We start from the raw sequence: 27600 nt of genomic DNA, 5'->3' as shown, positions 1-27600 counted from the left end.
AAATAGTAGTTAATTAATGAATTTCATGATCAAGACCAACAGCAAGACAGCTATGCATATTGTTACTAATTATGGTTAAAAAAAAAAAGGATCAGAACAGGAACAATACACATTGGAGGTTTATGATCCTTGCACTAATAACATTAGGTGTTTTTGACAATTGCAATTTAGTTGAAAAAGCTCCTAGTGGAAGTTCAATCCAAGATTCAAGAATCAGAAAGGTATTGATTAGGTTTACATGATACGTTAAATTGATCCATACACAATATATAATTCTTTGAATCTTTATATAGAGCTTGCATAAGATTCATTTTACTTTTGTAATGTAATTCATTGTAGCAAATTAAAAAGCCTTGTACATAATCTGAATAAATAATCAGTTATTTGATCTTGAATATCATGTAACACAAGTTGCAAAGATCAGTTATTTGATCTTGAATATTGTAGACAAAGATGCAAACCTTATGAACAAAGCTATAGACATTCTACAAACATAACTTTTATGAACAAATTTACAAAACTTCTGCCACTATTCCACTACAATTCCTTCTTCTTTACTCTCATAATACTCTTGTCAATTATCCTGTATACTTTTTTACAAGACACAACAAAAAATTTCTTGACAAGCAACCAACCCCACACTAATATCATATGAGTAAAACAAAATGACAGCAAGATTAGAACAAGAAGAACCGCGTACAATAACCAGAAACATGTCCTGACAATGGGTATATATTCGTCCTCTGACCTAATCATCCCATAAGATGTGATCGTAATCTTGTATGGTGATCCAAACATATACAATCTCGTAAAACGATTTCTCATAAGCATTTGGAAGAGGGAAGCTTCTGTTTCATACATTTCAGAAAATGGCCCATCAATTTGAACAATAGATGCCTTTATCTTGCCATAATGTTTATTCAAGCTCATAGCATCTTGCCCTATCCTCCTCATTAACTCCTCATATACAGCATCTTCCTCAAAGGATTCTTCAATGCTAGAGCTCGAAGCTTCCTCCTCAAAGTCAGGCTGGCATTTCAACTCAAGGATAGTGGCTGAGGTTTCAGTGGTTGTCCCAACTCGAAATGGAAAATCGTTAAACCTACTCAACACTGATTTGAAAACTGGATCTCCCAATTTTATCTCCATGTTTCCCCAATAGCGTTGGTTCGTTCCCTGTATATCAATGTACACTAGAACAATAGGCATTCTTATGTTCAAGGTGTTTTCCAATTCTACATATGCCGTCAATAAGCTTTCCACAAATCTGTCTTCCAATTGATAACATTCATGTTCAGCAATATGTTTTGGTACATTCTCTTTTAGCATCTCTAATACCTGAACCACATCTGCTACAGAATCTTCATGGCCTTGCTTTAAACTTGCCCCACACAGTGAGGAGGAAGCCTCGTCTGCAATTTCAGCCTTGGTATTTCTCAACCAGCGGAAAATCACTTTGGAAAAAATGTCTGCAACATCTGATTGTCGCCAAATGGAATCCGTATTCAATATGTCAGTAAATTTGAAACTGTTCAAAATATGTTTCTTGTACTGCTCATAAGATCTATGTAGATCCAACCATGATAATAGCATATAGGAAAAAGAGTTGATCAGATTGGGAGGTATGAATTGTATATTATTCATGCTTGTTTCTTGCTTGTACACATAAACTCCCCAATTAGTCAGAATCAAGTCTTGCTTCAAGTTAGGAACACATTGAATTTGAACCTGAATTGTCTTCCAGTCATCTCCAAGACTTGCATTAAGGTTCTGACACTCTTCATCACTAAACAAAACTCGTAGATCACACAATATCACATGATCTTCCCCAACATTGAAAAAATGGAAATCCCTGCCACAAATTTCTTGGCCATCAATAAACAAATGGAGGCTAATAATGTAAAATTTCTTAATTCCAGACAACAATCTTATATTATCCATAAATGAAGGAAGATTGTCTGTTGTTTTTTTTACTTCCTGGAAAACTAATGCTAAAGCAACAATGGGAAACTTCCTGCGAGCCCGAAAAATCGGAATCCCTTGAGAGTAAATACAGTCAAACCATTCTGGAATCTCCCTTTTCAGCATCGGCATCACAACTTGTATTCTTTGGATCTCTTGGGGAACCTGTGTTGCCAAAACAAAAGACATTAGTGTGTTTGCATCGACATACTACTTACGGATTGACAGTATCCCGTATTATGTAAATAATGGAGAAAGAAGTAAAACCTTAGACCACAGCAAACTTGATGCCTCTGATGTTAAGGATTGACAATGTCCTGCATCTATTTTCTGAATACTTAATGGAAGTTCTGGAATTTCTGTGAGATTATTGCAAAAGCTCACATCAAGACTTTTCAAGTGCAAAGAACCTCTGATGCATTTTGGAAGGGCTATAAACTCACTGTGTGATACTTTCAAGTCTGTGAGTTTTGGAAAACATTCAATAATGGCATCAACATCTTCATATGATAGATTAGCCTCGCTAAAATGAAGTGTTTCTAAATTTGGATAACCATTTGCCCCTGAATGGCGATCTTTGAACTTTTGAAATGATGCCCCAAGTTGAGAGCATCCATCAATTTTCAAAGTGAGCAGTTTTGGAAGCAGTAAGAAGCTACTCGATAGATCTTTGACCCCTTTACATTGTGACATGTCTATATATTGAAGCCCCGTAAGGTTACCAATAGACTTTGGAAACTCCTTAACGGCAGTATTTATCATGTAAATCTTTAACGGCTTATCCATCTTTTGTATTACATGTGGGAAGTATTCCAACTTTTCGCAGAAATTAAATGAAAGCTCTTGAAGGGATGGCAAATACATTTTTGGCACAAAACATTTGAGCTCAGTGCACCCAGAAGCACTTAAATACACCAGATTAGGCAAAAACCCAATTGATATATCAAACCTTACCAGTTTACGACATTTATCAAGTGTAAACATTCTTAAGTTTTTAGCTCCAGACAGATCAGGAATTTGAGTTATGGATTGACTATGCGAGAGATTGATGAATGTTAAATCCTCAAAAATCTGCAAAACAAACTATAGTTTAAATGACTAGAGCATAGTCAAATTTGATTGTTACCACATATTAAAATAAATGCATAAATTTGAAGCAACTGCATATACCTGGAAGGGCTTTTTCAATATCATAGAGCAATGAGGTAACTTGAAGTCAACAATTCTATATGGATAAAAATCTGGCGGGAAATTCTTTGATGGGAAGCTCTTCCAATCGAGTAGACGTAAACTATTTGGCAGATAATTAGGACCTGATAAAAATAATGTATTCCTAAGAATCAAAATTCTGAGGTTTTTCATCTTCTCGAAGGCAGTATGAGCCCACTGATCTACTTTTTCTTGTTTTGGGGGATGAAGCTTTATTCCTTCAACTGTAGAACTTCCCTATAGAAGATGAAAAATAGAGAATTGAGACTAAATATATTTGCCAAAGTTCAAAACCGGTAATCGTATGGAAAAAAAAATGATTCATACCATGTTTCCTTTTAGTACATCAAGAACATCTTTATGAGACCATAATCTGCTGCGTTCACCAGGGTTTGATACAGATTCCTTCCGAACAATCTCTCTACCCATGTCTTGTATTAGATCATGCATTTCTAAACAACCATTTTCATCAACAGTTATGAGACATTTACTAACAAATACTCGTATAATTGGGTAGAAATCACAAGCATCTAGTACCCTTTTAACATAATCCCATCTTTCCCCTTTGAAAAAGCAAGCAATGTCAAGAAAAACTTTTTGGTCCAAGTCAGATAGGCTTTTGTAGCTTATTTCCAGTACACCTTGAATCTCAACATCTGGAACCTTTTTATATTTCTGCAGTTCAATATCCCAGTCCTCTATGCTCTTACCTTTTAAATTCGATCCTATTACTTTTAAAACCAATGGAATACCCTTTGCATAATTTATTGCACGAGACGAGATATTTCCAAAGTTTTCTGCAGGTTTGCTCATATTAAAGGCATACCAACAAAAGAGTTCAATGGATTCATGATAATTTAACTCTTCCAGTTTATATGTTTTCACATCATGCTTATGTAGAACATCTGCATCTCTTGTTGTTATGATGATTCTGCTACCAAAACCAAACCAATCATGTCCTCCAGCTAATGTTTCCAATTGTTTTACTGAATCAACATCATCTAGTACCAAAAGAACTCTTTTGTGGGATAGCCTGCGTTTTATTTCTGAACTTCCTCTAAATGTGCTTCCCATCATGGTTTGTGTCTCCACACCCATTTCAGACAGAAGTGTCCTTTGCAGATCTCCCAGGCCACTAGTGCTTCCATTTGATTTTTCTCTGACATTAGAAAGAAAACTTCCAGCTTCAAATCGATGTCTGATCTTGTTATATATATCCATGGCAAATGTGGTTTTGCCTAATCCACCACCTCCACAAATTCCCAACATGCAAACAGAATCATCAGAATCGATATCAATGAGAGACTTCAATTGTTCAAAACGAGAATCAAGTCCAACTAAGTGTTTGATTTGTAAAGGCATGGGAGGTAGTTTAGCTGAGATGTCTCTGACAATCTTATCAATAAACTCAGATTCATAGCTGCATCGAATGAGAATAGATTGCTTAACTAAAATGCCAGAGATGACAGTTCACAAGTCATTGATCATATATTCTTGTAGATTTAGATGACAAAACTAATCTATTGGATCTCTATTCATGTTAATTTAACGGTCAAATTTAGTAATTAATTGTTAATATTAGTATTTTTCTTCTTTGTAAGGACTTAAATCGGGTTATTTTACTCTTTAACTCATTTAACTTTTAACTCAAACTAGTTGAGTTTCCCAACCCCCTCTGATCTCTTTTTTTTGGTGAAGTAGTCTAGTGGTAAACTCACACTTTATGTGTGAAGAAGTCAAGAATCCAGAATTCGAACCTCGGCTCTCCAATAATCTCCCTAGTCACAAACCACCAATTCAGCTAGACTTACGAGACTCTATCTCTATTCATGTTAAATAATAATATTAAAATTAAATATAATGAAACATTTGGAAAACTTACATATCATCTCTGTAATGAAGTCCACTAAGAGCACAAACTCTATTCAAAGCTGCCCTCCATGCTTTAACCTTCTCCGATTCCCTTCCAAATCTGTTCTCATGTTCAATCATAGCAATTTCATAACTATTTCTCTGATGTCTAACATCAGAAGGTTCAACCTTATAAAATATAACAAAAACCAATTTTCCATTATTTTCATAACAGTCAACGATCTTAACAAGCTCGTCAAGGCACCAACTGGAAGAAGCGTAGTCTTTACAAAGAACAACAATCGAGATTCTAGAAGCTTCGATTGCTTGTAGAAGTGAAGGACCAATTTCGTCGCCGATCTTGATGTTTTTATCATCTCTGAAAACATCGATTCCGTGACGGAGAAGAGAACGGAAGAGATGATCGGTGAAGGAGTAGCGTGTTCTGCCTCTGAAACTTAGAAAAACGTCGTGTGTGAACTCAACGTGATTCATCATTGATGATAATTATGGAGAGTTTTGATTTGGTGTTTGAGGTTTGTGTGAGTGGAATTGTAAAAGCATTCGTTGTTTGAGTTTGAAATGAAGCTTGGAGAGCTTCAAAGTCAGAAGAACATGAGATTACAATGAAATGGTCAGAAATGACTCAGCATGATGCCGATTTTATTGGAAGGTCAATGGATTTCACTTTTTTTAACTACTAGTTGTAGTATTTTTATGACACTATGATTTTAGTATATCAAGTATATAACATCAGCAACAACAACTTGATGGACAATGCTTAAAAGAATTAACAATTTGATGGCCAATTCTTAATATGTTTATAGACCTTTTCAAAAGAAAGTTTATATTTAAATTTAAATATTGCATACAAATACGTGTGAGAGTGATATTTAAATAAGGGTAAATAGGGTTTTACCCCCTGCAAAAAAAAATTGTGATTACCCCCTTGTAATATCAATATTCCATCATTTACCCCCCCAATGGACACCTAGACCTTAGAATCTTTACTTTTGATGATGTGTCAAGCTTAGGACTCAATCTTAAAGAAGCTAAAGCCTACTGCTAAATTTGATAATGCACATAGGAGTAAAATATAAGAGTGATTAACAAAAAATCTTACTCCTCTGAGATAGCGCGAATGGATCCAACTTGGAGTGACATGAAGGGAAGGGCTTCCCTCCACTGGCCTTGTCATCAGGTGTGTAAGTGGCAATAATGAAACGACGCTCACATCATTGGCAAGAACATTCTTGAAGTGCTCAAAATCAAATATATCAGCAAATTCACTACAAAACAAAACCAAAATCAACATCAACATGATAAAATTACAGAAAACTCTCTTCTGACATTAGCTAGTAAGGAAATGCATCTAATCAACATTAACAAAGAAACATAACCGGTATCAAGAACAAAAATATTGAATCTACAGTTGTTTACAAACGAGTCTACATTCTACCTTATATATAACTAACTAAATCAACTTATTTGCCTATATTTAAATAAGGAGGGTAATTTAAAGTTAAGACTTTATCAAAATTTTTTTCTTGTAGTCTAGTAACATATGGGTTAGACTCACACACACTATAAGTAGAAACAAATGGAATATGCAAACTCGGGCCCCTCCAATAATGTTGCTAGCTTACATGACAACTTCATCAACTTTTTATTTCCATTAAATAAGTTCAATGAAAAGGACGAATTGTTCCGGAGAACCGAGTTCGATTCCTGATGGAACAATTTCTTAGCCAGGTTTTATTTACATCGCGGCCAAACTCTGAATAACCAGGATCCTTCCCTAAGAACCAACACACACAAAAAAAAAACTATGAAAACTACTGTATTTAAAAAAAGAGTTTAATGGTAATGCCCGGACAGTGTAATTTTTTTACACGGTCATCCAATAAGAAACCACCAATCTTGTGAAGTGGGGTGATGTGACGGAATACACGGTTGTCATTGGTTGACGGTGTAAAATTATATTACACCGTCGCAACACATTCCTTTTTCTCTTAAAAAAATGTAATTTGTTTTTAATATTGTATAAAGTGCGTGGAAGTCAAAAACCATGACTTTCAAACTAACCAGCAGCAAGCAATGTAGTAGACGACGGTTTCTTCTTATTCCCCGCGTTCTGACTTTGTACCTCAAACGTTTCATTCATCACTCAAACCATTCCCACTCACAAATTCATCAATGGCGAATCACAATGATTTCACTCACGACGTTTTTCTCAGTTTCAGAGGCGGAACACGCTACTCCTTCACCGATCATCTCTATCATTCACTTCTCCGTCGTGGAATCAATGTTTTCAGAGACGATCGAAAACTCAAAATCGGCGAAGAAATCGGTCCTTCTCTTCTACAAGCAATCGAAGCTTCTAGAATCTCAATTGTTGTTCTCTGTAAAGACTATGCTTCTTCCAGTTGGTGTCTTGACGAACTTGTTAAAATCGTTGACTGTTATGAAAATAATGGAAAATCGGTTTTTGTTATATTTTATAAGGTGGAACCTTCTGATGTTAGGCATCAGAGAAATAGTTATGAAATTGCTATGATTGAACATCAGAACAGATTTGGAAGTGAATCTGAGAAGGTTAAAGCATGGAGGGCAGCTTTGAACAGAGTTTGTGCTCTCAGTGGATTACATTACAAAGACGATATGTAAGTTTCTCAAAGGTTTCTCTTCATTTAATTTAATTTAAATCCTAATTATTCATTTACTTTGACGGTATTTTTTTAATATTATATAAATATAAATATTAATATATAACATCTTGTTAAATTTGTTTTGATGAGTGTTTTCAAAATATTAAATATTTATAATTTTTACTAGTAAACAATTAAAAATATTAGTGATTAAAATTGTACATTGGCGTAGGTGCGATGGTCAAACAGAAAAGATCCTTATAATTAGGGACGGAGATAGTATTATTATTCATAAGATGAAATAAAGATAAATTATTGGCCAGACTTTACTTACCTCGCGGTCGAACTCTAGACTATTTGGGCCTCTTTCGCAAAAAAAGAAAAGATAAATTATTTTTACATATGTTATTAGGAGTTATTATTTTCGTAAGCTATATTGGAGAACTAATGTAAGTAAGTAGAACAAAAAGAAAAAAAGTCATAAGTTGTTTTCATTAGTTTCCCAGACCAGTATGACATAACTTTATCTCAGAGATAAGCTCAAACAAGGCAATTCAAACAGACCCTTAGTGTATAACTGCTTACAATGCAAGTAACGAATTTTGACTAACTTTCCATGCAATGGTAACTGATCCTGACTAACTTTAACTACTTGTCGACAACTGTAACCATTACCTTAATCTCTTCAGCGGATTTAGATGAGTTAACTTCATCTTGTTCTGACTTGTGCAATATCCCTCCATAAGTTTTCTTTGTTGATTTGCTTCTACCTATGGTGGTTAAGCTTTGATTTGTTGATTCCTCCGAGTAGTTTATCCTTGAGTTGTGGTTTCTACTTGATGGTTAAGCATTTGCCCTTAATTGGCTTTGATGGGTTGTGTTTCTTCCTTATGATGGATAAGCACAACTAGTTGTATTTGAGTTGTCTTTCTAGCCGATGTATTCCGGCAAATCTCATTGTATTTTCCTTTATTTTGATGTACCTTTGTATATTAGTTATCCCAAGCCGGAAGTGTTGTGAACACGTTCCAGCTTGCGGGAGGCTATTGAGATATAGTTAGTTACTCTAGTTACTAGTTAGTTAGTCTAGTTAGTTAGCCTATAAATAGGTTTTGCTATAGTCATTTGTATCCAACTTTTCTCATTTGTAATATTTTTCCTTCATCAATATTATACACTTTTGAGTTATTTTCTCTCCTTCTCCCATGGATGCCATGTTTCATAACAAACATGTGGAACTTGAACATTAGGAATGAAAAGAGCTTCGATAATAAAGCTTTGTTGAAGAAATCAGCCGACTGATTTTGGGATGATATTGGGAGAAGCTTTATAACTCGAATGAGTTTTTCTCTCACTAGATGACCAATAAGTCTTACGTAGGAAAATATATATATCACCATAAGGTTTAAGAGGTGTTGATGTTTTCTCTCAACTCTCTTATTTTGTTGGGGTGATTCTACTCATGATCGTAGATGGATGATGCCCTTAGAGGCATAAGAGGGGGTAAGAAAGAATTCAAGGCCATTGGGTAAACTATAACATATCCATTATAGTAGTATAATCTAAAACAGTTAGAAAATATGTGTGTGAGTGTGTCCATGTGTATAGAACTAGTGGGGCCCCATATATTGAAATGAATGAGTTCAAATCTTTGAGTAGCTTTGGAATTAACTAGATGAATATGGTAAACAAATGGAATAGAAGGACAAACTGGTAATACTTGAGGAACAGACTCGTCTGTTATTCATGAAGTGAAAAATGGGGTATCCTTAAAGAAAGTGACATTAGTGGATGTGTATGAATGATGAGTTGAAGGGAAGTAACATCGATATATGTTTTGAATTCGAGGATAACCAATGAAGATGCCCTTGATTGCACTAGAATTCAACTTATCAATACCTTGACTGAGATCGCGAATAAAATAAGTAGAACCAAAGACATGGAGAGAAGTTTGAGGTGAGGTTCCTTACGAAATAGCAAAAAATGTGGTACTTTATTGTCCAAAGATGAAGACGACATGCTATTAATCAAGTAACCAACAGTAGGAACAGCTTTATCCCAAAACCTCATAGGTGCATTAACATGTATCAAAAAGGTACATGCAATTTCAAGAGAATAATGATGTTTCCTTGTAAATTATACGATCAATACTTGTAAAGTTAGAAGTATATTTCATGTTAAGTTAAAATGTTGTACATATCTATAGAACGAATGACTTGTAAATTACCATTTATCTCGTATTTTGAGTAATTTTCTGCCCACTCTCTTTTGATTTCTTATTCTTCAAATTCTATTTCTATGCAGCTATGAATCTGAGTTTATTGATAAGATTGTCAGAGACATCTCAGCTAAACTACCTCCCATGCCTTTACAAATCAAACACCTAGTTGGACTCGATTCTCGTTTCGAACAAGTGAAGTCTCTTATTGATATTGATTCTAATGATTCTGTTTGCATGTTGGGAATTTTTGGAGGTGGTGGAATAGGCAAAACAACATTTGCCATGGATATATATAACAAGATCAGACATCAATTTGAAGCTGCAAGTTTTCTTGCAAATGTTAGAGAAAAATCAAAGGAAAGAACGAGGGGCCTGGAAGATCTCCAAAAAACTCTTCTATATGAGATGGGTGAGGAAACCCAGACTATGTTCGGAAGCACATTTAGAGGAAGCTCTGAAATAAAACATAGGCTTGCCCAAAGAAAAGTTCTTCTCATACTCGATGATGTTGATTCGGTAAAACAATTGGAATCACTAGCTGGAGGACATGATTGGTTTGGTCCAGGTAGTAGAATCATTGTAACAACAAGAGATAAAGATGTTCTACAGAAGCATGATGATAAAATTAAAACATATAAACTCGAAGAGCTAAATCATCAAGAATCCATTGAACTCTTTTGTTGGTACGCTTTTAATATGAGCAGACCTAAAGAAAACTTTGCAAAAATCTCTTCCCATGCAATCAGTCATGCAAAGGGTATTCCATTGGTTTTAAGAGTAATAGGATCCAATTTGAAAGGTAAGACCCTAGAGGAATGGGAAATTGAACTGCAGAAATACAAAAAGGTTCCAGATGCTGAGATTCAAGGTGTACTAGAAATAAGCTACAAATGTCTATCTGACTTGGACCGGAAAATTTTTCTAGACATTGCTTGTTTTTTCAAAGGGGAAAGATGGGATTATGTTAAAAGAATACTAGATGCTTGTGATTTCTTCCCAGTTATTCGAGTATTTGTTAGTAAATGTCTCATAACTGTTGATGAAAATGGCTGTTTAGAAATGCATGATTTAATACAAGACATGGGTAGAGAGATTGTTCGCAAGGAATCGACATCAAACCCTGGTGAACGCAGCAGATTATGCTCTCATAAAGATGTTCTTAATGTATTGAAAGGAAACTTGGTAAGAATCATGTCCTTTTTACTTTCAAAAGATACATTTATGTTTTTTATTACCACATATATCGTCTATCCAGTCTAAACTCTCTTCAATTTTCTTGTATTTCAATAGGGAAGTACTAAAGTTGAAGGAATAATGCTTGATCCCCCAAAACAGGAGAAAGTAGATCATTGGGCATATAATGCCTTTCAGAAGATGAAAAACCTCAGAATTTTGATTGTTAGGAATACATTGTTTTCATCAGGGCCTAGTTATTTGCCGAATAGTTTACGGCTACTAGATTGGAAGTTCTTCCCATCGAAGAATTTCCCGGCTAATTTTTATCCACATAAAATTGTTGACTTCAAGTTACCTCATAGCTCTATCATATTGAAAAATCCCTTTCAGGTACACACAAGCTTTAAATTTCCTATTTCATTTTAACATGTTGTGCACTTGTGACAATAACTAGCTAGATTTAAAAATTAATGTAATTAACTAATGGGAGATGTTGTTTTGCAGAATTTTGAGGATTTAACATTCATCAACCTCTCCCATAGTCAATCCATAACTCAGATTCCTGATCTATCTGGAGCTAATAACTTAAGAGTGTTTACACTTGATAGATGTCGTAAACTGGTAAGGTTTGATATATCCATTGGATTTATGCCTAATCTGGTGTATTTAAGTGCTTCAGGGTGCACTGAGCTCCAAAGTTTTGTGCCAAAAATGTATTTGCCCTCCCTTCAAGTGCTTTCATTTAATCACTGCGAAAGGTTTGAACACTTCCCACATGTAATGAAAAAGATGGATAAGCCTTTAAAGATTTACATGATAAACACCGCCATTAAGGAATTTCCAAAGTCTATTGGAAATCTTACAGGCCTTGATTATATAGACATGTCGATTTGTAAAGGGCTTAAAGATTTATCAAGTAGCTTCTTATTGCTTCCAAAACTGGTAACTTTGAAAATTGATGGTTGCTCTCGACTTGGAGAATCATTTCAACGGTTCAAAGAGAGCCATTCAGTGGCAAACAACTATCCAAATTTAGAAGCACTTCATTTTAGCGAGGCTAATCTATCAAATGAAGATGTTAATGCCATTATTGAAACATTTCCAAAACTGAAAGACTTCAAAGTATCGCACAATGGGTTTGTAGTCCTCCCAAATTGCATTAGAAGATCTATGCACTTAAAAAGTCTTGATGTGAGCTTTTGCACGAATCTTATAGAAGTTCCAGAACTTCCATTAAGTATTCAGAAGATAGATGCAAGACACTGTCAATCCTTATCTTTAGAGGCATCAAGTGTGCTCTGGTCCAAGGTTTTACTTATTTCTCCATTATTTACATAATAGAACATACTATGAATTTGTAAGTAGTATGTTAATGCAAACTCACTAATGTCTTTTGGCAATCCAGGTTTCACGAGAGGTCCAAAGAATACAAGTAATCATGCCAATGCCGAAAAGGGATATTCCAGAATGGTTTGACTGCGTCTGCACTCAAGAGGTTCCGCTTTTATGGGCTCGCCGGAAGTTTCCCGTTGTTGCTTTAGCATTAGTGTTCGAGGAAGTAAAAAATACAGATGATGTTTCTAAATTTGTTGATGCTATAAAATTATTGAATGGAGTCAAGGGCTGGCACACTGTTAGCCTCCATTTGTTTATTGATGGTCAAGAAATTTGTAGCAAGAATTGCCATTATTTTAATGTTGGGGGAAATCATGTGCTATTGTGCGATCTACGTGTTTTGTTCAGCGATGAAGAGTGGCAGGACATCGATGCAAGTCTTGGAGATGACTGGAAGGCCATTCAGGTTCAGTATAATTCAGACTTGATTCTGAATAAGTGGGGAGTTCATGTGTACAAGCAAGAGACAAGCATGGATGATATCCAATTCATACCTCCCAAATGCAACTCCTTTTCCTACATGTCATCGTCATGTTTGGTTCCAAAGGGATCTCCAGAGCAAAAAATGAAACATATCCTTGAAAGTTTCAATCCAAGAGATATGTTTAATGAGTGGTTGCCTTTACTAGAATCAGAAGAAGTTGAAGTCAGGTCTTTAAAAGTGCTATTGAGGTCTTTTAGGAATGCCAAGGCTGAAATTATAGGGGAGACTTCCTCCTCTACATATGGGGCAAGTCTGAAGCAAGACAATGAAGATTCTGTAGAGGATGTGGTTCAGGTATTAGATATTATAAAAGAGAATCTTTCAGAACATTTTGCTGAATCATCTCCCGAAGATCTTCAAATTGCAATCGGAGTCGTGGAAAGGATATTGAGGGCACGGGTAGAATTAATAAAGGAAAATAGCATGACCACTGGTATGCCTATTATTCTTGAGTATACTGATACATCGGGCGCTACAAATAGACGCTTTTGGGGAACTGTGGAGATAAAATTGGGAGATCCATTTTATAAACCGTTGTTGAAGTGGCAAAGCCAACTTTCTTGGGGACTTGGGACGTCGGACCTGAGGATAATCATTGTTGAATTGAAATGCCAGCCTGCAGATGAAGAGGAAATTTCAAGTTCTCGCCTTGAAGAATCCTTGGAGGAAGGAAACTACAATCCTGAATTGGAAGAGTTGATGAAGATGATAGAGCAAGATGCTATGAGATTCAATAAATCTTATGGGAAAATGAAGGCATCTATTGTTCAAGCTGATGAGTCATTTTCGGATAATTATCTTTGGGAAGCATTACTCCTCAAAAGACTATTTAGTTTAGGAAAATTGACAATGTTTGGATCAGTAATCAAGTTCATGATCACACCTTATGGCAAGATGAGGGTCGAAGACGACCCTTTCCGCATTCTGAGGACATGTTTCTGGGGTTTAAGTCTTGTTCTTGTTGTCTTAATTAAATGGTCATTTTATTTCTTTGTATGTGTGTTCCTTGTTCTTCTTCTCTTAATTATATGGTCATTTGATCGCTTTGTACGTGTGTGCCTTTATTTTTATAGGTTACCAATAATAAGGAAGTTATTAGTGTGGGGTTGGGGGCTTCCAAAGCAAATTTTTTTGTCTTGTAAAAAATTATACAGGGGAATTGACAAGATTATTAAGAGAATAAAAGTGAAGGAATTGTAGTGCAATAATGGCAGAAGGTTTGTAAATTTGTCTATAAAAGTTATGTTGAAAGAAGGTCCATAGCTTTGTCCATAAGGGTTTGCATCTTTGTCTACAAACTTCAATAGTTTCACCTGGAGAGGATTTATCTTGAATTGCATTCAGGTATGATCTTGATCCTTTAACATCATTGCATTTTCATTCTTATTATCTGTATCCTACGATCAAATTAATTTGGTCAAACTAATGTTGATTTTGGTTCTTTACTTGAATGCAATCCCCTTTACCTGAATGCATATTTGGATCATGCACAGGTATGACTATACATGATAATGGATGAAGATGACTGCTGGTGTGTATTTTGTTTGACTGGACATTATGGATAGAAGTATTTGCTTTTGTTTCTGTATGTACCATTGATGGCTAAACTAACAATTTCAATATTTTGATGGCTTTGTAAGTCTGACATACCGATAAAGTCCTTGTAAAGTACCCTTGTTTATTAAATATAAGTCCTTGTGAATTTATGATGGTTTTCAAATAAGTGCCATGTTGTATATTAAAAATCGAAGGATTCATAATATAAAGGAGGTTTCTCGTTCATTTTGCTACTATGTCAATTTTGGATACCATAAAAGTATCAAAAACAGGATGTGAACTAGGGTTGATATAATGTGCATGATTCTTCCAATGACAAACATAACTGAACCATCTCCCTATTGTGATCAAACCGGAGAAAAGCGGCATCATGATTCCCGAGTAAGAAGTTAGCTTTACTTATTCTTATGCTCCATAATCGAGCATGTACCAGTACTACTTCTTAAGAGACGGTTCACTCTACCAAACTCATTGCTACAATATTCATTGCTTGGCACCTTAGTTGTCGATTTGATTAACTGTGAAGTTGTAAATAATGCACCTAAATGGCAATTTTCAAAACACCTAATGTTATGACAGTGCCAGGATCATAAACCTCCCATGTGTATTGCACTATTGCCCATTTCCATTTGGAATTAAAAGTTTGTTCTGATCCATTTTTTACCATATTTCGCAACACAGTATGCATCTAAAACATGGTATCCTCATCTTCTGGCACAAACCAAACCATATTTATCAAGGTTAAACCGCCGAGAATGAACTTGTCTATGGCCTAGCATCTTCTCAAAGAGATTCAAAGGTAAGTTTATCCTCATCTTTTGAGGGTTACATCTGATTCTTCACAGAAATTGTCAATTGCTCCCTATGATGCACAATCACATCTCCTAAGTGTTGTGTCAGACACGTTTGGGATACAAACACGCTTCAAATGCGGTCACTTCTCAAATGCACCTGGTACGTGTCACACAACTCTTAACGATGTCAAAATTTAAAATATACTTTTTTTAGTTCGGACATATAGACACGTCTTGAACACGCATCAAAAGATTTGTTAGCTACACTATACTTTGTGCTTGTATAAATAATGTGAAGGTCAAAATCCATGACATTGGAAGTTTGAAGCTACAACTAGAAACAAGCAGCATGTAGTCAGTTAGTTTCTTTGTAATCCCCGCGTTTTCTTTGTAACTACCTCTAACTCTAACCCATCATTTATACCTCAATCTCAACTCACACAAATTCATCAATGGCGAATAACAATGATTTCACACACGACGTTTTTCTAAGTTTCAGATGCGGAACACGCTACTCCTTTACCGATCATCTCTACCATTCACTTCTCCGTCACGGAATCAATGTTTTCCGAGACGATCGAAAACTCAGTTTTTGTTATTTTTTATAAAATTGAACCTTGTGATGTTAGGTATCACAGAAATAGTTATGAAGAAGCTATGATTAAACATGGAAAGAGATGTGGACTTCATTGCAAGGACGATGTGTAAGTTCCCATACCTTATAAGCAAAGTTTTTTTTTTTTTTTGGTATTAACCCATTTCCGGAAAAAGGGTCTAGTAATTCAGAGTTCGGTTGGGAGATAACTAGCGTATAAGAGTTGTTCCCACCAGGAATCGAACTCAGGATCTTCCAAACATTCTAGGGGAGCTCATTTAAGTTATTATACATATATGATAGTATAAATAATTTTTAATTAAATTTGTGTGATGTAGTGATCAGTTCACACTGCAACTACAACATCTCGTAACGCAAAATGCTTAATGCAACCGTGATTTTGACCGCGGCCGCAATTTAAAACCTTGATTATAAGCACTCTTACTTTTTTTTTCACTCATATTAAGAAGCTCAGGAGAGACAATGGGTCAATGCTCCAGACCACACAATAGAGGAAGACGCCACATCCCAATCCAAAACCTTAAGGTGTTAAGTTAATGGGTCACCTCTCTTATAAATCCAACATTCTTGCCGCACATAGTCGATGTGGGACTTAAACACTCACACTTGAAACCCAACACCTTGTTGTACGTAGATTTTCCTAAAATATGTTTTGTATATTAGTGTATCTTCCAAGATAAATTAGTAGTATTAATAAGAGGTATGTGTGGAAAAGTAACAATAAATGCAACTAGTAGATTGCATATGGGTTTAACCTTTTATTTCATCCATTCAAACACTAGATTCAATCCGTTAGTTTATCAGCTATGTTTTACCAAAAATGACTAATGATTAGATGTTCAACGTTTTTCTAAAATTAAACTTCCACGTCTAATCAGCAAGCATACTTATTGAAAAAATCGTCACATATTTTGATTTCTATATTTGAAGTTGTTAGAAGTAGTAGTACTGAAGTAGTAAGGGAATTGTTTGATTAAATGAGAGTATTACTAGAATAAACTTAACAAATATAGTATTGATATTGTAATGTGACAAAGAATTTGAGCAGTAAGGAAGGTAGGACTTGAATAGGAACCAGGTATTAGTTTTGTCACCAAAGTCTACAAGAATAGAAGAATTTCTATACATAGGATTAATACTTGTAATTATCACTTCTATCATATTACTGGTTTGATGATATTTAGAGGTAGTTATTCTCTTAAGTTTAATTACTATACATATAGGATCGTCACTTATATGTTGATTTCTTTTGATTTCTCATTACATTGTACTTTTGTACAGTTATGAATCTGAGTTTATTGAAAAGATTGTCAGAGACACCTCAGCTAAACTACCTCCCATGCCTTTACGAATCAAACACTTAGTCGGACTCGATTCTCGTTTTGAACAGGTGAAATCTCTAATTGATATTGATTCTGATGACACTGTTTACTTTTTTGGAATTTATGGAGCTGGCGGAATAGGCAAAACAACATTTGCCTTGGACATATATAACAAGATCAGACATCGATTTGAAGCTGCTAGTTTTCTAGCTAATGTTAGAGAAAAATCAAAGGAAAGAACGAGGGGCCTGGAAGATCTCCAGAAAACACTTCTATATGTGAGATGGGTGAGGAAACACAGACTATGTTCGGAAGCACATTTAGAGGAAGTTCTGAAATAAAACATAGGCTTGCCCAAAAAAGAGTTCTTCTCATACTCGACGATGTTGATTTGGTAAAACAGTTGGAGTGACTAGCTGGGGGACATGATTGGTTTGGTTCTGGTAGCAGAATCATTGTAACAACAAGAGATATAGATGTTTTACAGAAACACATGATGTTAAAATTAAAACATATAAACTCGAAGAGCTAAATCATCATGAATCCATTGAACTCTTTTGTTGGCATGCCTTTAATATGAGAGAACCTGTAGAACACTTTGCAAAAATCTCTATCCAGGTAATAAGTTATGCAAAGGGTATTCCATTGGCTTTAAGAGTAATAGGATCCAATTTGAAAGGTAAGAGCATCGAGGAATGGGATATTGAAATTCAAAGATATAGAATGGTTCCCGATGCTGAAATTCAAGGTGTACTAGAAATAAGCTACAAATGTCTATCTGACTTGGACCAAAAGATTTTTCTGGACATTGCTTGTTTTCTCAAAGGGGAAAGATGGGATTATGTTAAAAGGATACTAGATGCTTGTCATAACTGTTGATAGTAAATGTCTCATAACTGTTGATGAAAATGACTGTTTAGAAATGCATGATCTAATACAAGATATGGGTAGAGAGATTGTTCGAAAGGAATCAGCATCAAACCCTGGTGAACGTAGCAGATTATGGTCTCATAAAGATGTTCTTAATGTACTGAAAGGAAACTTGGTAAGGTTCATGTCCTCTTTATTTCCATAAGATACCTTTCTGTTTTGAACTTGGCAAATATTTCTACTATCTAGTTCTCAATTATCTCGGTTTTTCATGTATTTCGATAGGGAAGTACTGCAGTTGAAGGAATAATGCTTCAACCGCCAAAACAAGAAAAAGTAGATCATTGGGATTATACTTCCTTTGCGAAGATGAAAAACCTCAGAATTTTGATTGTTAGGAATACATTATTTTCATTAGGACCTAGTTATTTGCCGAATACTTTACGGCTACTTGATTGGAAGTGTTACCCGTCAAAGGATTTTCCGCTAACTTTTTATCCATACAGAATTGTTGACTTCAAGTTACCTCATAGCTCTATGATATTAAAAAATCCCTTTCAGATACACACATTTGCTTCGAATTTATCTTTTTTTAAGGTTGTAACATTCATCAACTTTCCCTTTTAGGTCACAATAACACGAAAGATTTAAAAAATAATGTAATTGACTATGCTCTGATCAGTCCAATTATATTATGCTTTGCAGATTTTCATGGATTTAACATTTATCAATCTCTCTCATAGTCAATCCATAACTCAAATTCCTGATTTGTCTGGAGCTAAAAACTTAAGAGTGTTAGCAGTTGATAAATGCCATAAACTGGTAAGGTTTGATATATCCATTGGATTTATGCCTAATCTGGTTTATTTAAGTGCTTCTGGATGCAATGAGCTCAAAGGTTTTGTGCCAAAAATGTATCTTTCCTCCCTTCAAGTGCTTTCATTTAATTACTGCAAAAAGTTTGAACACTTCCCCCATGTAATGAAAAAGATGGATACACCATTAAAGATTCACATGATAAATACCGCCATTAAGAAGTTTCCAAATTCTATTGGCAACCTTACAGGGCTTGAGTTTATAGACATGTCATTTTGCAAAGGGCTGAAAGATCTATCAAATAACTTCTTATTGCTTCCAAAACTGATCACTATGAAAATTGATGGATGCTCTCAAATTGGAGAATCATTTCAACGGTTGAAAGAGTGCCATTCAGTTGCAAACAGCTATTCAAATTTAGAAACACTTCAATTTAGTGAGGCTAATCTATCGTATGAAGATGTTAATGCCATTATTGAAAAATTCCCAAAATTGAAAGACTTGAAAGTTTCGCACAATGGGTTTGTAGCCCTCCCAGAGTGCATCAAAGGATCTGTGCACTTGAAAAGCCTTGATGTGAGCTTTTGCATGAATCTTACTGGAATTCCAGAACTTCCATTTAGTATTCATAAAATAGATGCAACACACTGTCCATCCTTAACTTTAGAGGCATCAAGGGTGCTCTGGTCCAAGGTTTAACTTCTTTCTCCATTATTTACATAATACAAGATACTGTGAATCTAAAAGTCGTATGCACACGCAATAATGACTTTTACTATCACAGGTATCACAAGAGATCCAACGAACAAAAGTAGTTATGCCGATGCCGAAAAGGGAAATTCTAGAATGGTTTGACTGTGCTAGTACTCAAGAGATTCCGGTTTTATGGGCTCGCCGGAAGTTTCCCGTTTTTGCTTTAGCATTAGTGTTCGGGGAAGTAAAAGAGAGAGGCTATTTTTATAAATTTGTTGTGGGGCTAGTCTAAAGCAAGACCATGAAGATTCTGCAGAGGATGTGATTCAAGTAGTAGAGATGATAAAAGAGAATTTTTTAGAACATTTTATTGATTTATCTCCTGAAGATCTTCAAATTGCAAGCTTGGCTGCCGAAAGAATATTGAGGGCACAGGTAGAATTAATGGAGGAAAATAGCTTGGACATCGGTATGCCTATTATTCTAGAGTATACATATGCACCGGGAGCTACACATCGACGCTTTTACAAACCAGTGTTCAAGAGGCAAAACCAACTTTCTTTTGAACTTGGGATCTCTGACCTGAGGGTAATCATTGTTGAATTGAAATGCCAGACTGCAGGTGAAGAGGAAGCTCCAAGCTCTTCCCTTGAAGAATCCTTGGAGGATGTAAACTACGATCCTGAATTGGAAGAGTTACTGACGATGATAGAGCAAGATGCTATGAGATTCAATAAATCTTGTGGGAAAATGAAGGCATCTATTGTTAAAACTGTTGAGCCAATCTCTGAAAGTTATCTATTGGAAACATTAATCTGCATGAGACTAATGACCTCGGGAAATTTGACAATGTTTGGATCAGCTACGAAGTTCAAGATCACGCCTTATGGGAAAATGAGGGCGGAGGATGAACCTTTTCGCATACCGAGCAAATGTTTCTGGGGTTTGTGCTATGCTCTTATTGCTCTAATTATATGGTTATTTTATTTCATTTTGTGTGTGTGTCCTTATTTTGATAGGATACCAATAATAAGGAAGTTATTAGTGTGGGGTTGGTGGCTTGTCAAGCAAATGTTTTTGTCTTGTAAAAAATTATGCAGAGGATTTGGCACGATCAGTAAGAGAGTAAAAGAGAAGGAATTATAGTGCAATAGTGACAGAAGGTTTGTAAATTTGTCCATAAAAGTTAAGTTGGTAGAAGGTTCATAGCTTTGTCCATAAGGGTTTGCATCTTTGTCTACAAACTGCAATAGTTGGCACAGGGAGAGGATTTGTGTTGTATTGCATTCAGGTATGATCTTGATCCTTTAACTTGAAAACACTCTCATTCTCATTTCTTGCATCCTGCTGTCAAATTAATTTGGTAACGTTGCACAGAAACAATTTTAATATATCTTTTGTTGCACAGGTACAAGTTAATGTTGATTTTGGTTGCATGTAAAATCCTCTTTTCCTGATTATTGCACAGGTATGACAAAGGTAACTGAATATACATGACTGGATTGTGAAGACATGGTGGATAGAAGTATTTGCTTTTGTTTCTGCATGTAGCATTGAGGATTCTACAAAATCTAAATGTGCGTGCCTTTGAAAAGTTGTGATGGCAGTGCTATTGTTGTATATTAAAATTGAAAGAATCCATAACATAAGATAAATCATGTCTTTGATACACAAATTAGACATGGAATGTGCTTAATTAACCACATATTCAAATTGTGTTAACCATATAGTAATTTTATGTCAAATTAGTTGGGAGTCCTAAATGGCAGCATGCTTCTCTGCATCCAAATGTTGGTGGTCTTCATCATCTGGTTTGGCCACTGGTATTGCAATCCCATGTGGTGCACTTACTGCATACTTGCACTCAATGTTTACAATATTGTTCTACATTATGAATTTTTTAAACTTATTCCAGTTACATGTTCAGTTTCTTCTTTGCAACTTGTGTTAAATAAAATTCCTACTGCTAGTGGTGGCATAACATGATATTCAAGATCAAATAAATTGAATACAAAACTGATTATTTATTCAGATATATGTACAAGGCTTTTATGAACTACAAAGAATTACATAACAAACAAAAGTAACATGTATCCTATACAAACTCTATATAAAGAATCAAAGAATTATCTATGGTGTATGTATCATCACTTTAACGTATCATGGAAACCTACATTGCATACATATTAAGAATATAAATGAATAATGTGAACACACCATCTGTGCCGAGTGGAATGCTTGACATAATAATTCTTCAAAATGTTGCTCTTGAGAACTGTGGTTTCCGTAAAAGTTGCCTCGAGTAGTTTTCAAAATTGTACAGGTTGCCATAATTACCACTTGCTTCCATGTTTGAGAATCGGTTTCCAGGTAATCTGTTTTATACCAAAAGCTTTGGCATGAAATCTTCAATTACGAATCATAATGTGAGTCATTGCACATGCACTCCGGGACAGGATACTTGGTTACATCCCTCCCGATCTTGCTTGTCCTGAGTTCCGGCTGTCCTAATGAATTCTGATGCAATTCCCTGACAATGCTGTTAAACTCTGCTTCAGGGAGCGAAGGATTCAGAAAATAGGGAAGCATCTGTCTTTTGTTTGGTGTTATATATTTCTTGTGTCCTGCATAGGCCCTGTGACCCTGGAATAACATTTAGGTTCAGATATTAGAAATTGTCAAATGAAGAATCTGCATTAAATGTGTATCTTATGTTTACATTTACAAAATATTTATGCAACAATCATCAATGTTTATGTGAGTATCTTAATTGCAAAGTACTCTTTCAGTTTTGACAATTATTAAACTTATATAGTCATACCTGAAGTGCATGGCCCATATTTCCTCCATGAGATGGCATGAAAACATCACTCTTCTCAGAAACTATGTAATCTATGGCAGCCATTAGAGAAGCTTTCTTTTCAAATGGTTCTAGTTCTCCGGGCAATGCAAGATCTTCCTTATTGTAAAGATGTGGAAACTCCTGCATTAATGGATTCAATGCTTCTTTTCCACCAAATGGTTGTCCACCAGCCCAATAAATTCTTGCATCTTTTTGAGCTCCTAAAGCTTTAAGCAACCTATAAATGAAAATTAAAAAAACACAATCAGAATAGTCGGACTTGTTTGGATTGCCTCATTTGAGCTTATCTACTAACATAAGTACTTGTGACTGTTTGGAAGAGTTTATCAAAACAGTTTATGATATGCCCATAAGAGTTGAATTAAGTTTATAAACAAACACTTATGTGATAAGCGTTGAATTAAGTTGTTTATCCAAACAGACTCTTATACTTTGAAAACCACTGAAAAGTAGAAGGATTTAATATTTACCTGGTAACATCCATAGCACTCAAGGGGCAAAGGCCAGCCATCTTTCTTTCATGGTAAGTCATGTTTGATCTTCCTGTCAAGAGCTCTGGCCGTTGTATCCTCTCGTTCTTTACAATCTCGTCAAACTCGGCACTCAAACCAGGTAGACAACCAGTCCTCACCCACACATCCTTTTCCATTCTTAGATGAAGGGCAAGGTAGGGTCCCTTGGTTTTCATTCTCTCGGCAATCTTGTTTCCAAGTTCTTGAACTGGTTTTGCAAACCTCAATGCACTAAACGCAACCTGAAAATAGGTGAAATGAAACAATTTAGGATATGCTATCAATTGTCATATAAATGAAGTTACATTAGGTGAATGTTATGTATTTCTTTTATTATTTTGAATTCCCTATTTCCTGTAAGAATAGACTATAGAGACTGTGCAATACCTTGCATCGAAGCTTCTGAAGATCTGAAGGAAGATCCTTGGTTAGTCTTGAATCCAAGCCGCGTAAAAGCAAAACGCCTTCTCTGCTGAACTGCAAAGGACAACAAGAATCATGTTAAACTCTTGTTCAACAAGAACAACATTCACCAATTTCTTATTTCTACACAAGTTGATACATTTTCCATCCAATGAAACTAACATATTGTGAAATTAATCAACACAGAAGTAGACAAAATCTTAGCAACAACTTAGGACTCAAACTTAAAGAAGCTAAACCATACAAAGAATAATTGACAAATTCTTACTTTTCTGAGATAGCGCCCGCGGATCCAACTTGGAGTGACATGAAGGGGAGGGCTTCCCTCCACTGGCTTTGTCATCAAGTGTGTTGATGGCAAAGATGAAACCACCCTCACATCATTGGCAAGGACATTCTTAAAGTGCTCAAAATCAAATATATCAGCAAATTCACTGCAAAACAAAACCAGTATCCAATAAGCAAAAACATTATAAATAACAGAAAATTCTCTTGTAGCATTCACATATAAGGAACAAAATCTAATCAACATTAACAGAGAAACATAACCAGTATCAATAACAAAAAGATGGAAACTATAGCTAGAACTATGCTTAAGCTTGAGCTCCAAATTTGGTCTTTATCAAGAACAATATTAAAACAAGTTAAATTTATGCTTAGGCTTAGATTAGGTTCCAATAATGGTTTTTAAGAAGATTTAAGTCCAAATCTAAAACAACTAAACCTTAGATAACTCTTCATTTATTAAAATCATTATTTCACAAAATTAAAATCATTACTTCACAAACCATGAAACAAGAACAGTATAGTTTACCTTTCATCTCCCCAAATAACATTAACCTGCAAAATAGGAACAACCAAAGCAGCACCAAGAATCCTAGCAATGACCACAGCATCAACAATTTGATTCCTCTGCTGATTCAACCCACCAGAAACAACCACCATAAGATACCTTTTCCTATTCTTAACAACCCCATCACTATCTCTTCTATAATCTCTACTGAAATCCAAACAAGGCTTATACCCTAACCCATCTGGTTGCTTCCAAAACTCACCCTTATCAACTTCCACACTCTTTTCCTGATCCACCAAGTCAACTCCACTAGGACCCTTTGCTTGCAACATCACATTAGAAATCAAAGGAAGTGACTTTGACAAAGTTTCATCCTTCAAAATCTCATCTTTCTTCATTGAATCAACCCCAAGTTCAGATTTTGACAAAACAGCACTACTAAAAATCTTATCTTTATTCATTGAAACAACACCAAGTTTAGATTTTGAGTCAAACCCATTTGAGATTAAGGGTTTTTGAAGCTTTGTAGCACATGGGTAGGAAGGAAATGGTGTTTCAAGATTGAAACCAAACTTAAACAAGGCAAATAAACCAATAAAAAAGAGAGTGAAATAGAAAAACAATCTTGGATTTTTCCATTTTGATAAGGTGGTGATGAAGAACTGTGAGGAAGTTCTATATGATGATTTCTTTGGTGTTTCATCAAGTAGTGATTGAATAGAAGAAGATGAAATGGAATTGATTATATGAGAAGGAACTGAGATGTATGAGAGTTTTTTTGCATTGTTTTTTGACTTAGCCATTGAAATGAGAGAGAGAGAGAGAGAGAGAGAGAGAGAGAGAGAGAGAGAGAGAGTATTGAATTTTGTTCTCAAAGAACAAGAAAGAATGGTTTGGTTTTTGGTGTTTTATATGTAGAATGAGAAAGAAAGTGTCTTTCTTTACATCAATGCCTTGATGTGTTGTGTCTGAGTCTGAGTTGTTAAATTTTTTTTTATTTTTTTAATAAAAGAAAATAGAAAAATGGAAAAAAGGAATAAAAAAAGAGAGAGAGAAGGGGCGGCGGGAAAACAAAGTAAGACATATACGCGTCAATCGAAAAATGGAACTGCGGTTTGACACTGTTTTTTTTTTTTTTTTGACACAAACAAAATGATATTCATTCATTCAAATCGACAGATACATCAAATACAACCACATATTCAACTTCGCTAAAAACGTAAAGGATGAATCTGCGAACAAACTCACAGCATCCGAGTTAATAGCATACAACGGCATAATGCCTACAACAAATAATATGATAAAATTAAAATCACCGGAATATCCATGCTTCCGGATCTGCAACGTTGATGCCCAAATGATTGATTGAATCTGTAATTGACCGAAGATAATCTTTCGAGAAGAATCAAAGAACACCGCAACAAAACGGGAAATTAAATAACGCCGCACAAGACGACGATCAGCACAACGCCGCACTTAGACTACGAAATCACAAAAAAACACAAAAGAAAAACTTAATCTATGTGAAAATCACTTATTTAAATTAAAAGAAAAGAAAAAAAGGTGTAGAGGGGGTGATTCTAGGCCAAAAGTGACCCAAAATCACCCCTCTATGATGAACAAAGAGAGCTTGGAGACAAGAATTTTTTTAAGTGCCATTTGAAAATGTTTACTCTCTTGTTGATTAATTAATTAATTAATCAATGGAGGATTAATCTCTTGTCAATTTTTTCATATATTTAGTACTACTTGTTTCATAAAATATGTCCTATTAAAGTTGTGCACAGTTTTTTAAAATATAATTATTTGTGTCATTTTAATAATAAAATGAACTTTTTCTTTTCTACCAAAAAAAAAAAGAACTTTTTTTAAAATACTCTTAACTGTAATTTATGGTATTGTTAGATGAGTTGAAATATAATAAATAATAATATATTAATGGAAAAAAGTAATTAATCAATGGTATTTTAAAATGATCATTATTTTGACATGGAAAAATATTGAAAATGAGACAAAAAAAATTATAATAAAACGAGACGCTTTTTATAAATTGGATGGACTATTTGTGTATCTTAAAGGTGAATAAATACGGTGTGTAGGGTTCGAACCTCAGCTCCCGCATATATAATGTGATATCAGTGTTAATTGAACTATTATTTTCTATTTGAGATAAGAAAAATAATTCTTTTTCTTTTTTTTCATTTTGATATTTTTATTTAAATAGAGCATAGTTTCACTCTTAAATTTTGTAGTTAAATTATTACCATAAAAGAAAAGTATAGTAAACATAATTATATATCTCAGTTCCTTTTTCTTTTCTTTCCTTGTATATCTTCAATAAATAACCACGTATTTAGGTAGAACTTTATACCTAAATTAGGCCATACTATTCTTAGTAATCATCAATTGTACCAGGCAAAATTGATAGATAAATCTAAGAATTTAATTCATACATACCATTAACCGTCAATATAAATATGTTTTTAGGGAAGGCAAATCGAAAAAAAAAAAAAAAAAAAAAAAACTAACTACGATACTATGCTCACAGTATTAAGCATATAAGATTCAGAAATGTCATCAAAGATGATGTTTTGGAGCTCTTTAGGAGGAGTCTTGAGTATCATTACATCAAAAGAGTTATGAGTAAAACTATGATTAACCGTCTCCATGAGCTTAGCTCAGTTGGTAGGACATAGTACTATATGTGTAGTAGCTCGAGTTCGAATCGGGAACACTAAATTTATTTATCTTTAAGGTGAATTTTCTAGCCACTAAGCTACTTGACAAAAAAAAACTATATTAACTAACCAAATTGCGCTTCTTATTTTTTCTTGAGTTAAATTTTACCGACAATAATTTTTTATTTTTACAATAAGGGATATCAATTCCTATGAAACATTCCCGAGCAGCAAGCTTTGTACAGCTCATAGTTAAGATAAAATGGTAAACATAGAGAGAAAAAAACAATAGAATTTGAATTTTAAAACACATGTTAAAATAGTACTACGTAGCATATTCTTGTTCTTGGAGTGTGAAAAAAGGTAACGAAAGGGATGGATATTGGATGGTATGGCAATATGGAATCTTGTTAGGCAACAGTCTTTTTTATATACATGTAATAATTGTATTATTTTCATTTATATTTATATTATATATTTTATAATAAACGCATAAAAACAGATAAGTGTATTGTTTTATGGTAAAGGCCAGCTGCCAATTATGAATAAACCAATAAAGAAACTAAGAAAGGTAGCATTCAATTTCAAGGCTTCTGTCATAATTTTTTTTTTTCTTTTCTCCTTTGAAAAAATAAAATAAACTATTTGGCTTCCTTAAATTTTCTTACAACAAATAAAGGATACGTACATTCATAAAAAAATAAAAAATAAATAAAG

At 34.6% G+C, this 27600-nt stretch overlaps 4 protein-coding genes and 1 pseudogene across 8 annotated transcripts; 3 read left to right on the top strand and 2 right to left on the bottom strand.

The window, feature by feature from the left end:
- Positions 1–483: 483 nt before the first annotated feature.
- Positions 484–7238, bottom strand: LOC123920917 (TMV resistance protein N-like). Of its 4 annotated transcripts, none has more exons than XM_045973267.1 (7): positions 7108–7238; positions 6146–6311; positions 5054–5143; positions 3499–4591; positions 3133–3408; positions 2230–3045; positions 484–2127 (listed from the first exon to the last, which is right to left on the bottom strand). In XM_045973267.1, the coding sequence occupies exons 2-7, from the start codon at positions 6184–6186 to the stop codon at positions 538–540; spliced, it is 3906 nt and encodes a 1301-aa protein (XP_045829223.1). In that variant the 5' UTR covers positions 6187–6311; positions 7108–7238; the 3' UTR covers positions 484–537. The 4 variants fall into 4 exon arrangements, with proteins under 4 accessions (XP_045829223.1, XP_045829224.1, XP_045829221.1 ...); XM_045973268.1 differs by having other exon boundaries at positions 2230–3033; XM_045973265.1 differs by lacking the exons at positions 6146–6311; positions 7108–7238 and having other exon boundaries at positions 5054–6121.
- Positions 7100–14648, top strand: LOC123920914 (TMV resistance protein N-like). Of its 2 annotated transcripts, XR_006813825.1 has the most exons (6): positions 7100–7685; positions 9975–11073; positions 11182–11457; positions 11572–12375; positions 12473–14290; positions 14440–14648. XR_006813825.1 is itself a non-coding variant. In XM_045973260.1 (5 exons), the coding sequence occupies exons 1-5, from the start codon at positions 7219–7221 to the stop codon at positions 14144–14146; spliced, it is 4320 nt and encodes a 1439-aa protein (XP_045829216.1). In that variant the 5' UTR covers positions 7112–7218; the 3' UTR covers positions 14147–14648. The 2 variants fall into 2 exon arrangements, 1 of the variants encoding a protein (XP_045829216.1); XM_045973260.1 differs by having other exon boundaries at positions 7112–7685; positions 12473–14648.
- Positions 14649–15431: 783 nt separating this feature from the next.
- LOC123922066 lies at positions 15432–19908 on the top strand (annotated as a pseudogene).
- Positions 18817–20760, top strand: LOC123922065. The gene is made up of 3 exons (XM_045974809.1): positions 18817–19614; positions 19706–19848; positions 19902–20760. Exons 1-3 carry the CDS (start codon positions 18817–18819, stop codon positions 20758–20760), a joined length of 1800 nt encoding a protein of 599 aa, XP_045830765.1.
- Positions 20761–21618: 858 nt separating this feature from the next.
- LOC123920918 (O-fucosyltransferase 20-like) lies at positions 21619–25302 on the bottom strand. The gene is made up of 6 exons (XM_045973269.1): positions 24227–25302; positions 23681–23846; positions 23377–23466; positions 22948–23231; positions 22436–22694; positions 21619–22257 (listed from the first exon to the last, which is right to left on the bottom strand). Exons 1-6 carry the CDS (start codon positions 25006–25008, stop codon positions 22027–22029), a joined length of 1812 nt encoding a protein of 603 aa, XP_045829225.1. The 5' UTR covers positions 25009–25302; the 3' UTR covers positions 21619–22026.
- Positions 25303–27600: the final 2298 nt, after the last annotated feature.

The sequence above is a fragment of the Trifolium pratense genome, linkage group LG4, assembly GCF_020283565.1.
Source record: "Trifolium pratense cultivar HEN17-A07 linkage group LG4, ARS_RC_1.1, whole genome shotgun sequence".
Classification (NCBI taxonomy): Eukaryota; Viridiplantae; Streptophyta; class Magnoliopsida; order Fabales; family Fabaceae; genus Trifolium; species Trifolium pratense.
This window is presented reverse-complemented; position numbering and strand designations above follow the sequence as displayed.

Excerpts from the sequence above, each read along its gene's own strand:
- LOC123920917 (XM_045973265.1), bottom strand. The coding sequence starts at position 5,520 with ATGATGAATCACGTTGAGTTCACACACGACGTTTTTCTAAGTTTCAGA. Across the intron at positions 4,592-5,053 it reads CTTCATTACAGAGATGATAT|CTATGAATCTGAGTTTATTG; the intron begins GTAAGTTTTCCA and ends CATTCGATGCAG. Across the intron at positions 2,128-2,229 it reads CAAGTTTGCTGTGGTCTAAG|GTTCCCCAAGAGATCCAAAG; the intron begins GTTTTACTTCTT and ends TTGGCAACACAG.
- LOC123920914 (XM_045973260.1), top strand. The coding sequence starts at position 7,219 with ATGGCGAATCACAATGATTTCACTCACGACGTTTTTCTCAGTTTCAGA. Across the intron at positions 7,686-9,974 it reads TTACATTACAAAGACGATAT|CTATGAATCTGAGTTTATTG; the intron begins GTAAGTTTCTCA and ends ATTTCTATGCAG. Across the intron at positions 12,376-12,472 it reads CAAGTGTGCTCTGGTCCAAG|GTTTCACGAGAGGTCCAAAG; the intron begins GTTTTACTTATT and ends TTGGCAATCCAG.
- LOC123922065 (XM_045974809.1), top strand. The coding sequence starts at position 18,817 with ATGGATTTAACATTTATCAATCTCTCTCATAGTCAATCCATAACTCAA. Across the intron at positions 19,615-19,705 it reads CAAGGGTGCTCTGGTCCAAG|GTATCACAAGAGATCCAACG; the intron begins GTTTAACTTCTT and ends TTACTATCACAG. Across the intron at positions 19,849-19,901 it reads GTTTTTGCTTTAGCATTAGT|TCTAAAGCAAGACCATGAAG; the intron begins GTTCGGGGAAGT and ends TTGTGGGGCTAG.
- LOC123920918 (XM_045973269.1), bottom strand. The coding sequence starts at position 25,008 with ATGGCTAAGTCAAAAAACAATGCAAAAAAACTCTCATACATCTCAGTT. Across the intron at positions 23,467-23,680 it reads GCGGGCGCTATCTCAGAAAA|TTCAGCAGAGAAGGCGTTTT; the intron begins GTAAGAATTTGT and ends TGTCCTTTGCAG. Across the intron at positions 22,258-22,435 it reads ATATGGGCCATGCACTTCAG|GGTCACAGGGCCTATGCAGG; the intron begins GTATGACTATAT and ends ATGTTATTCCAG.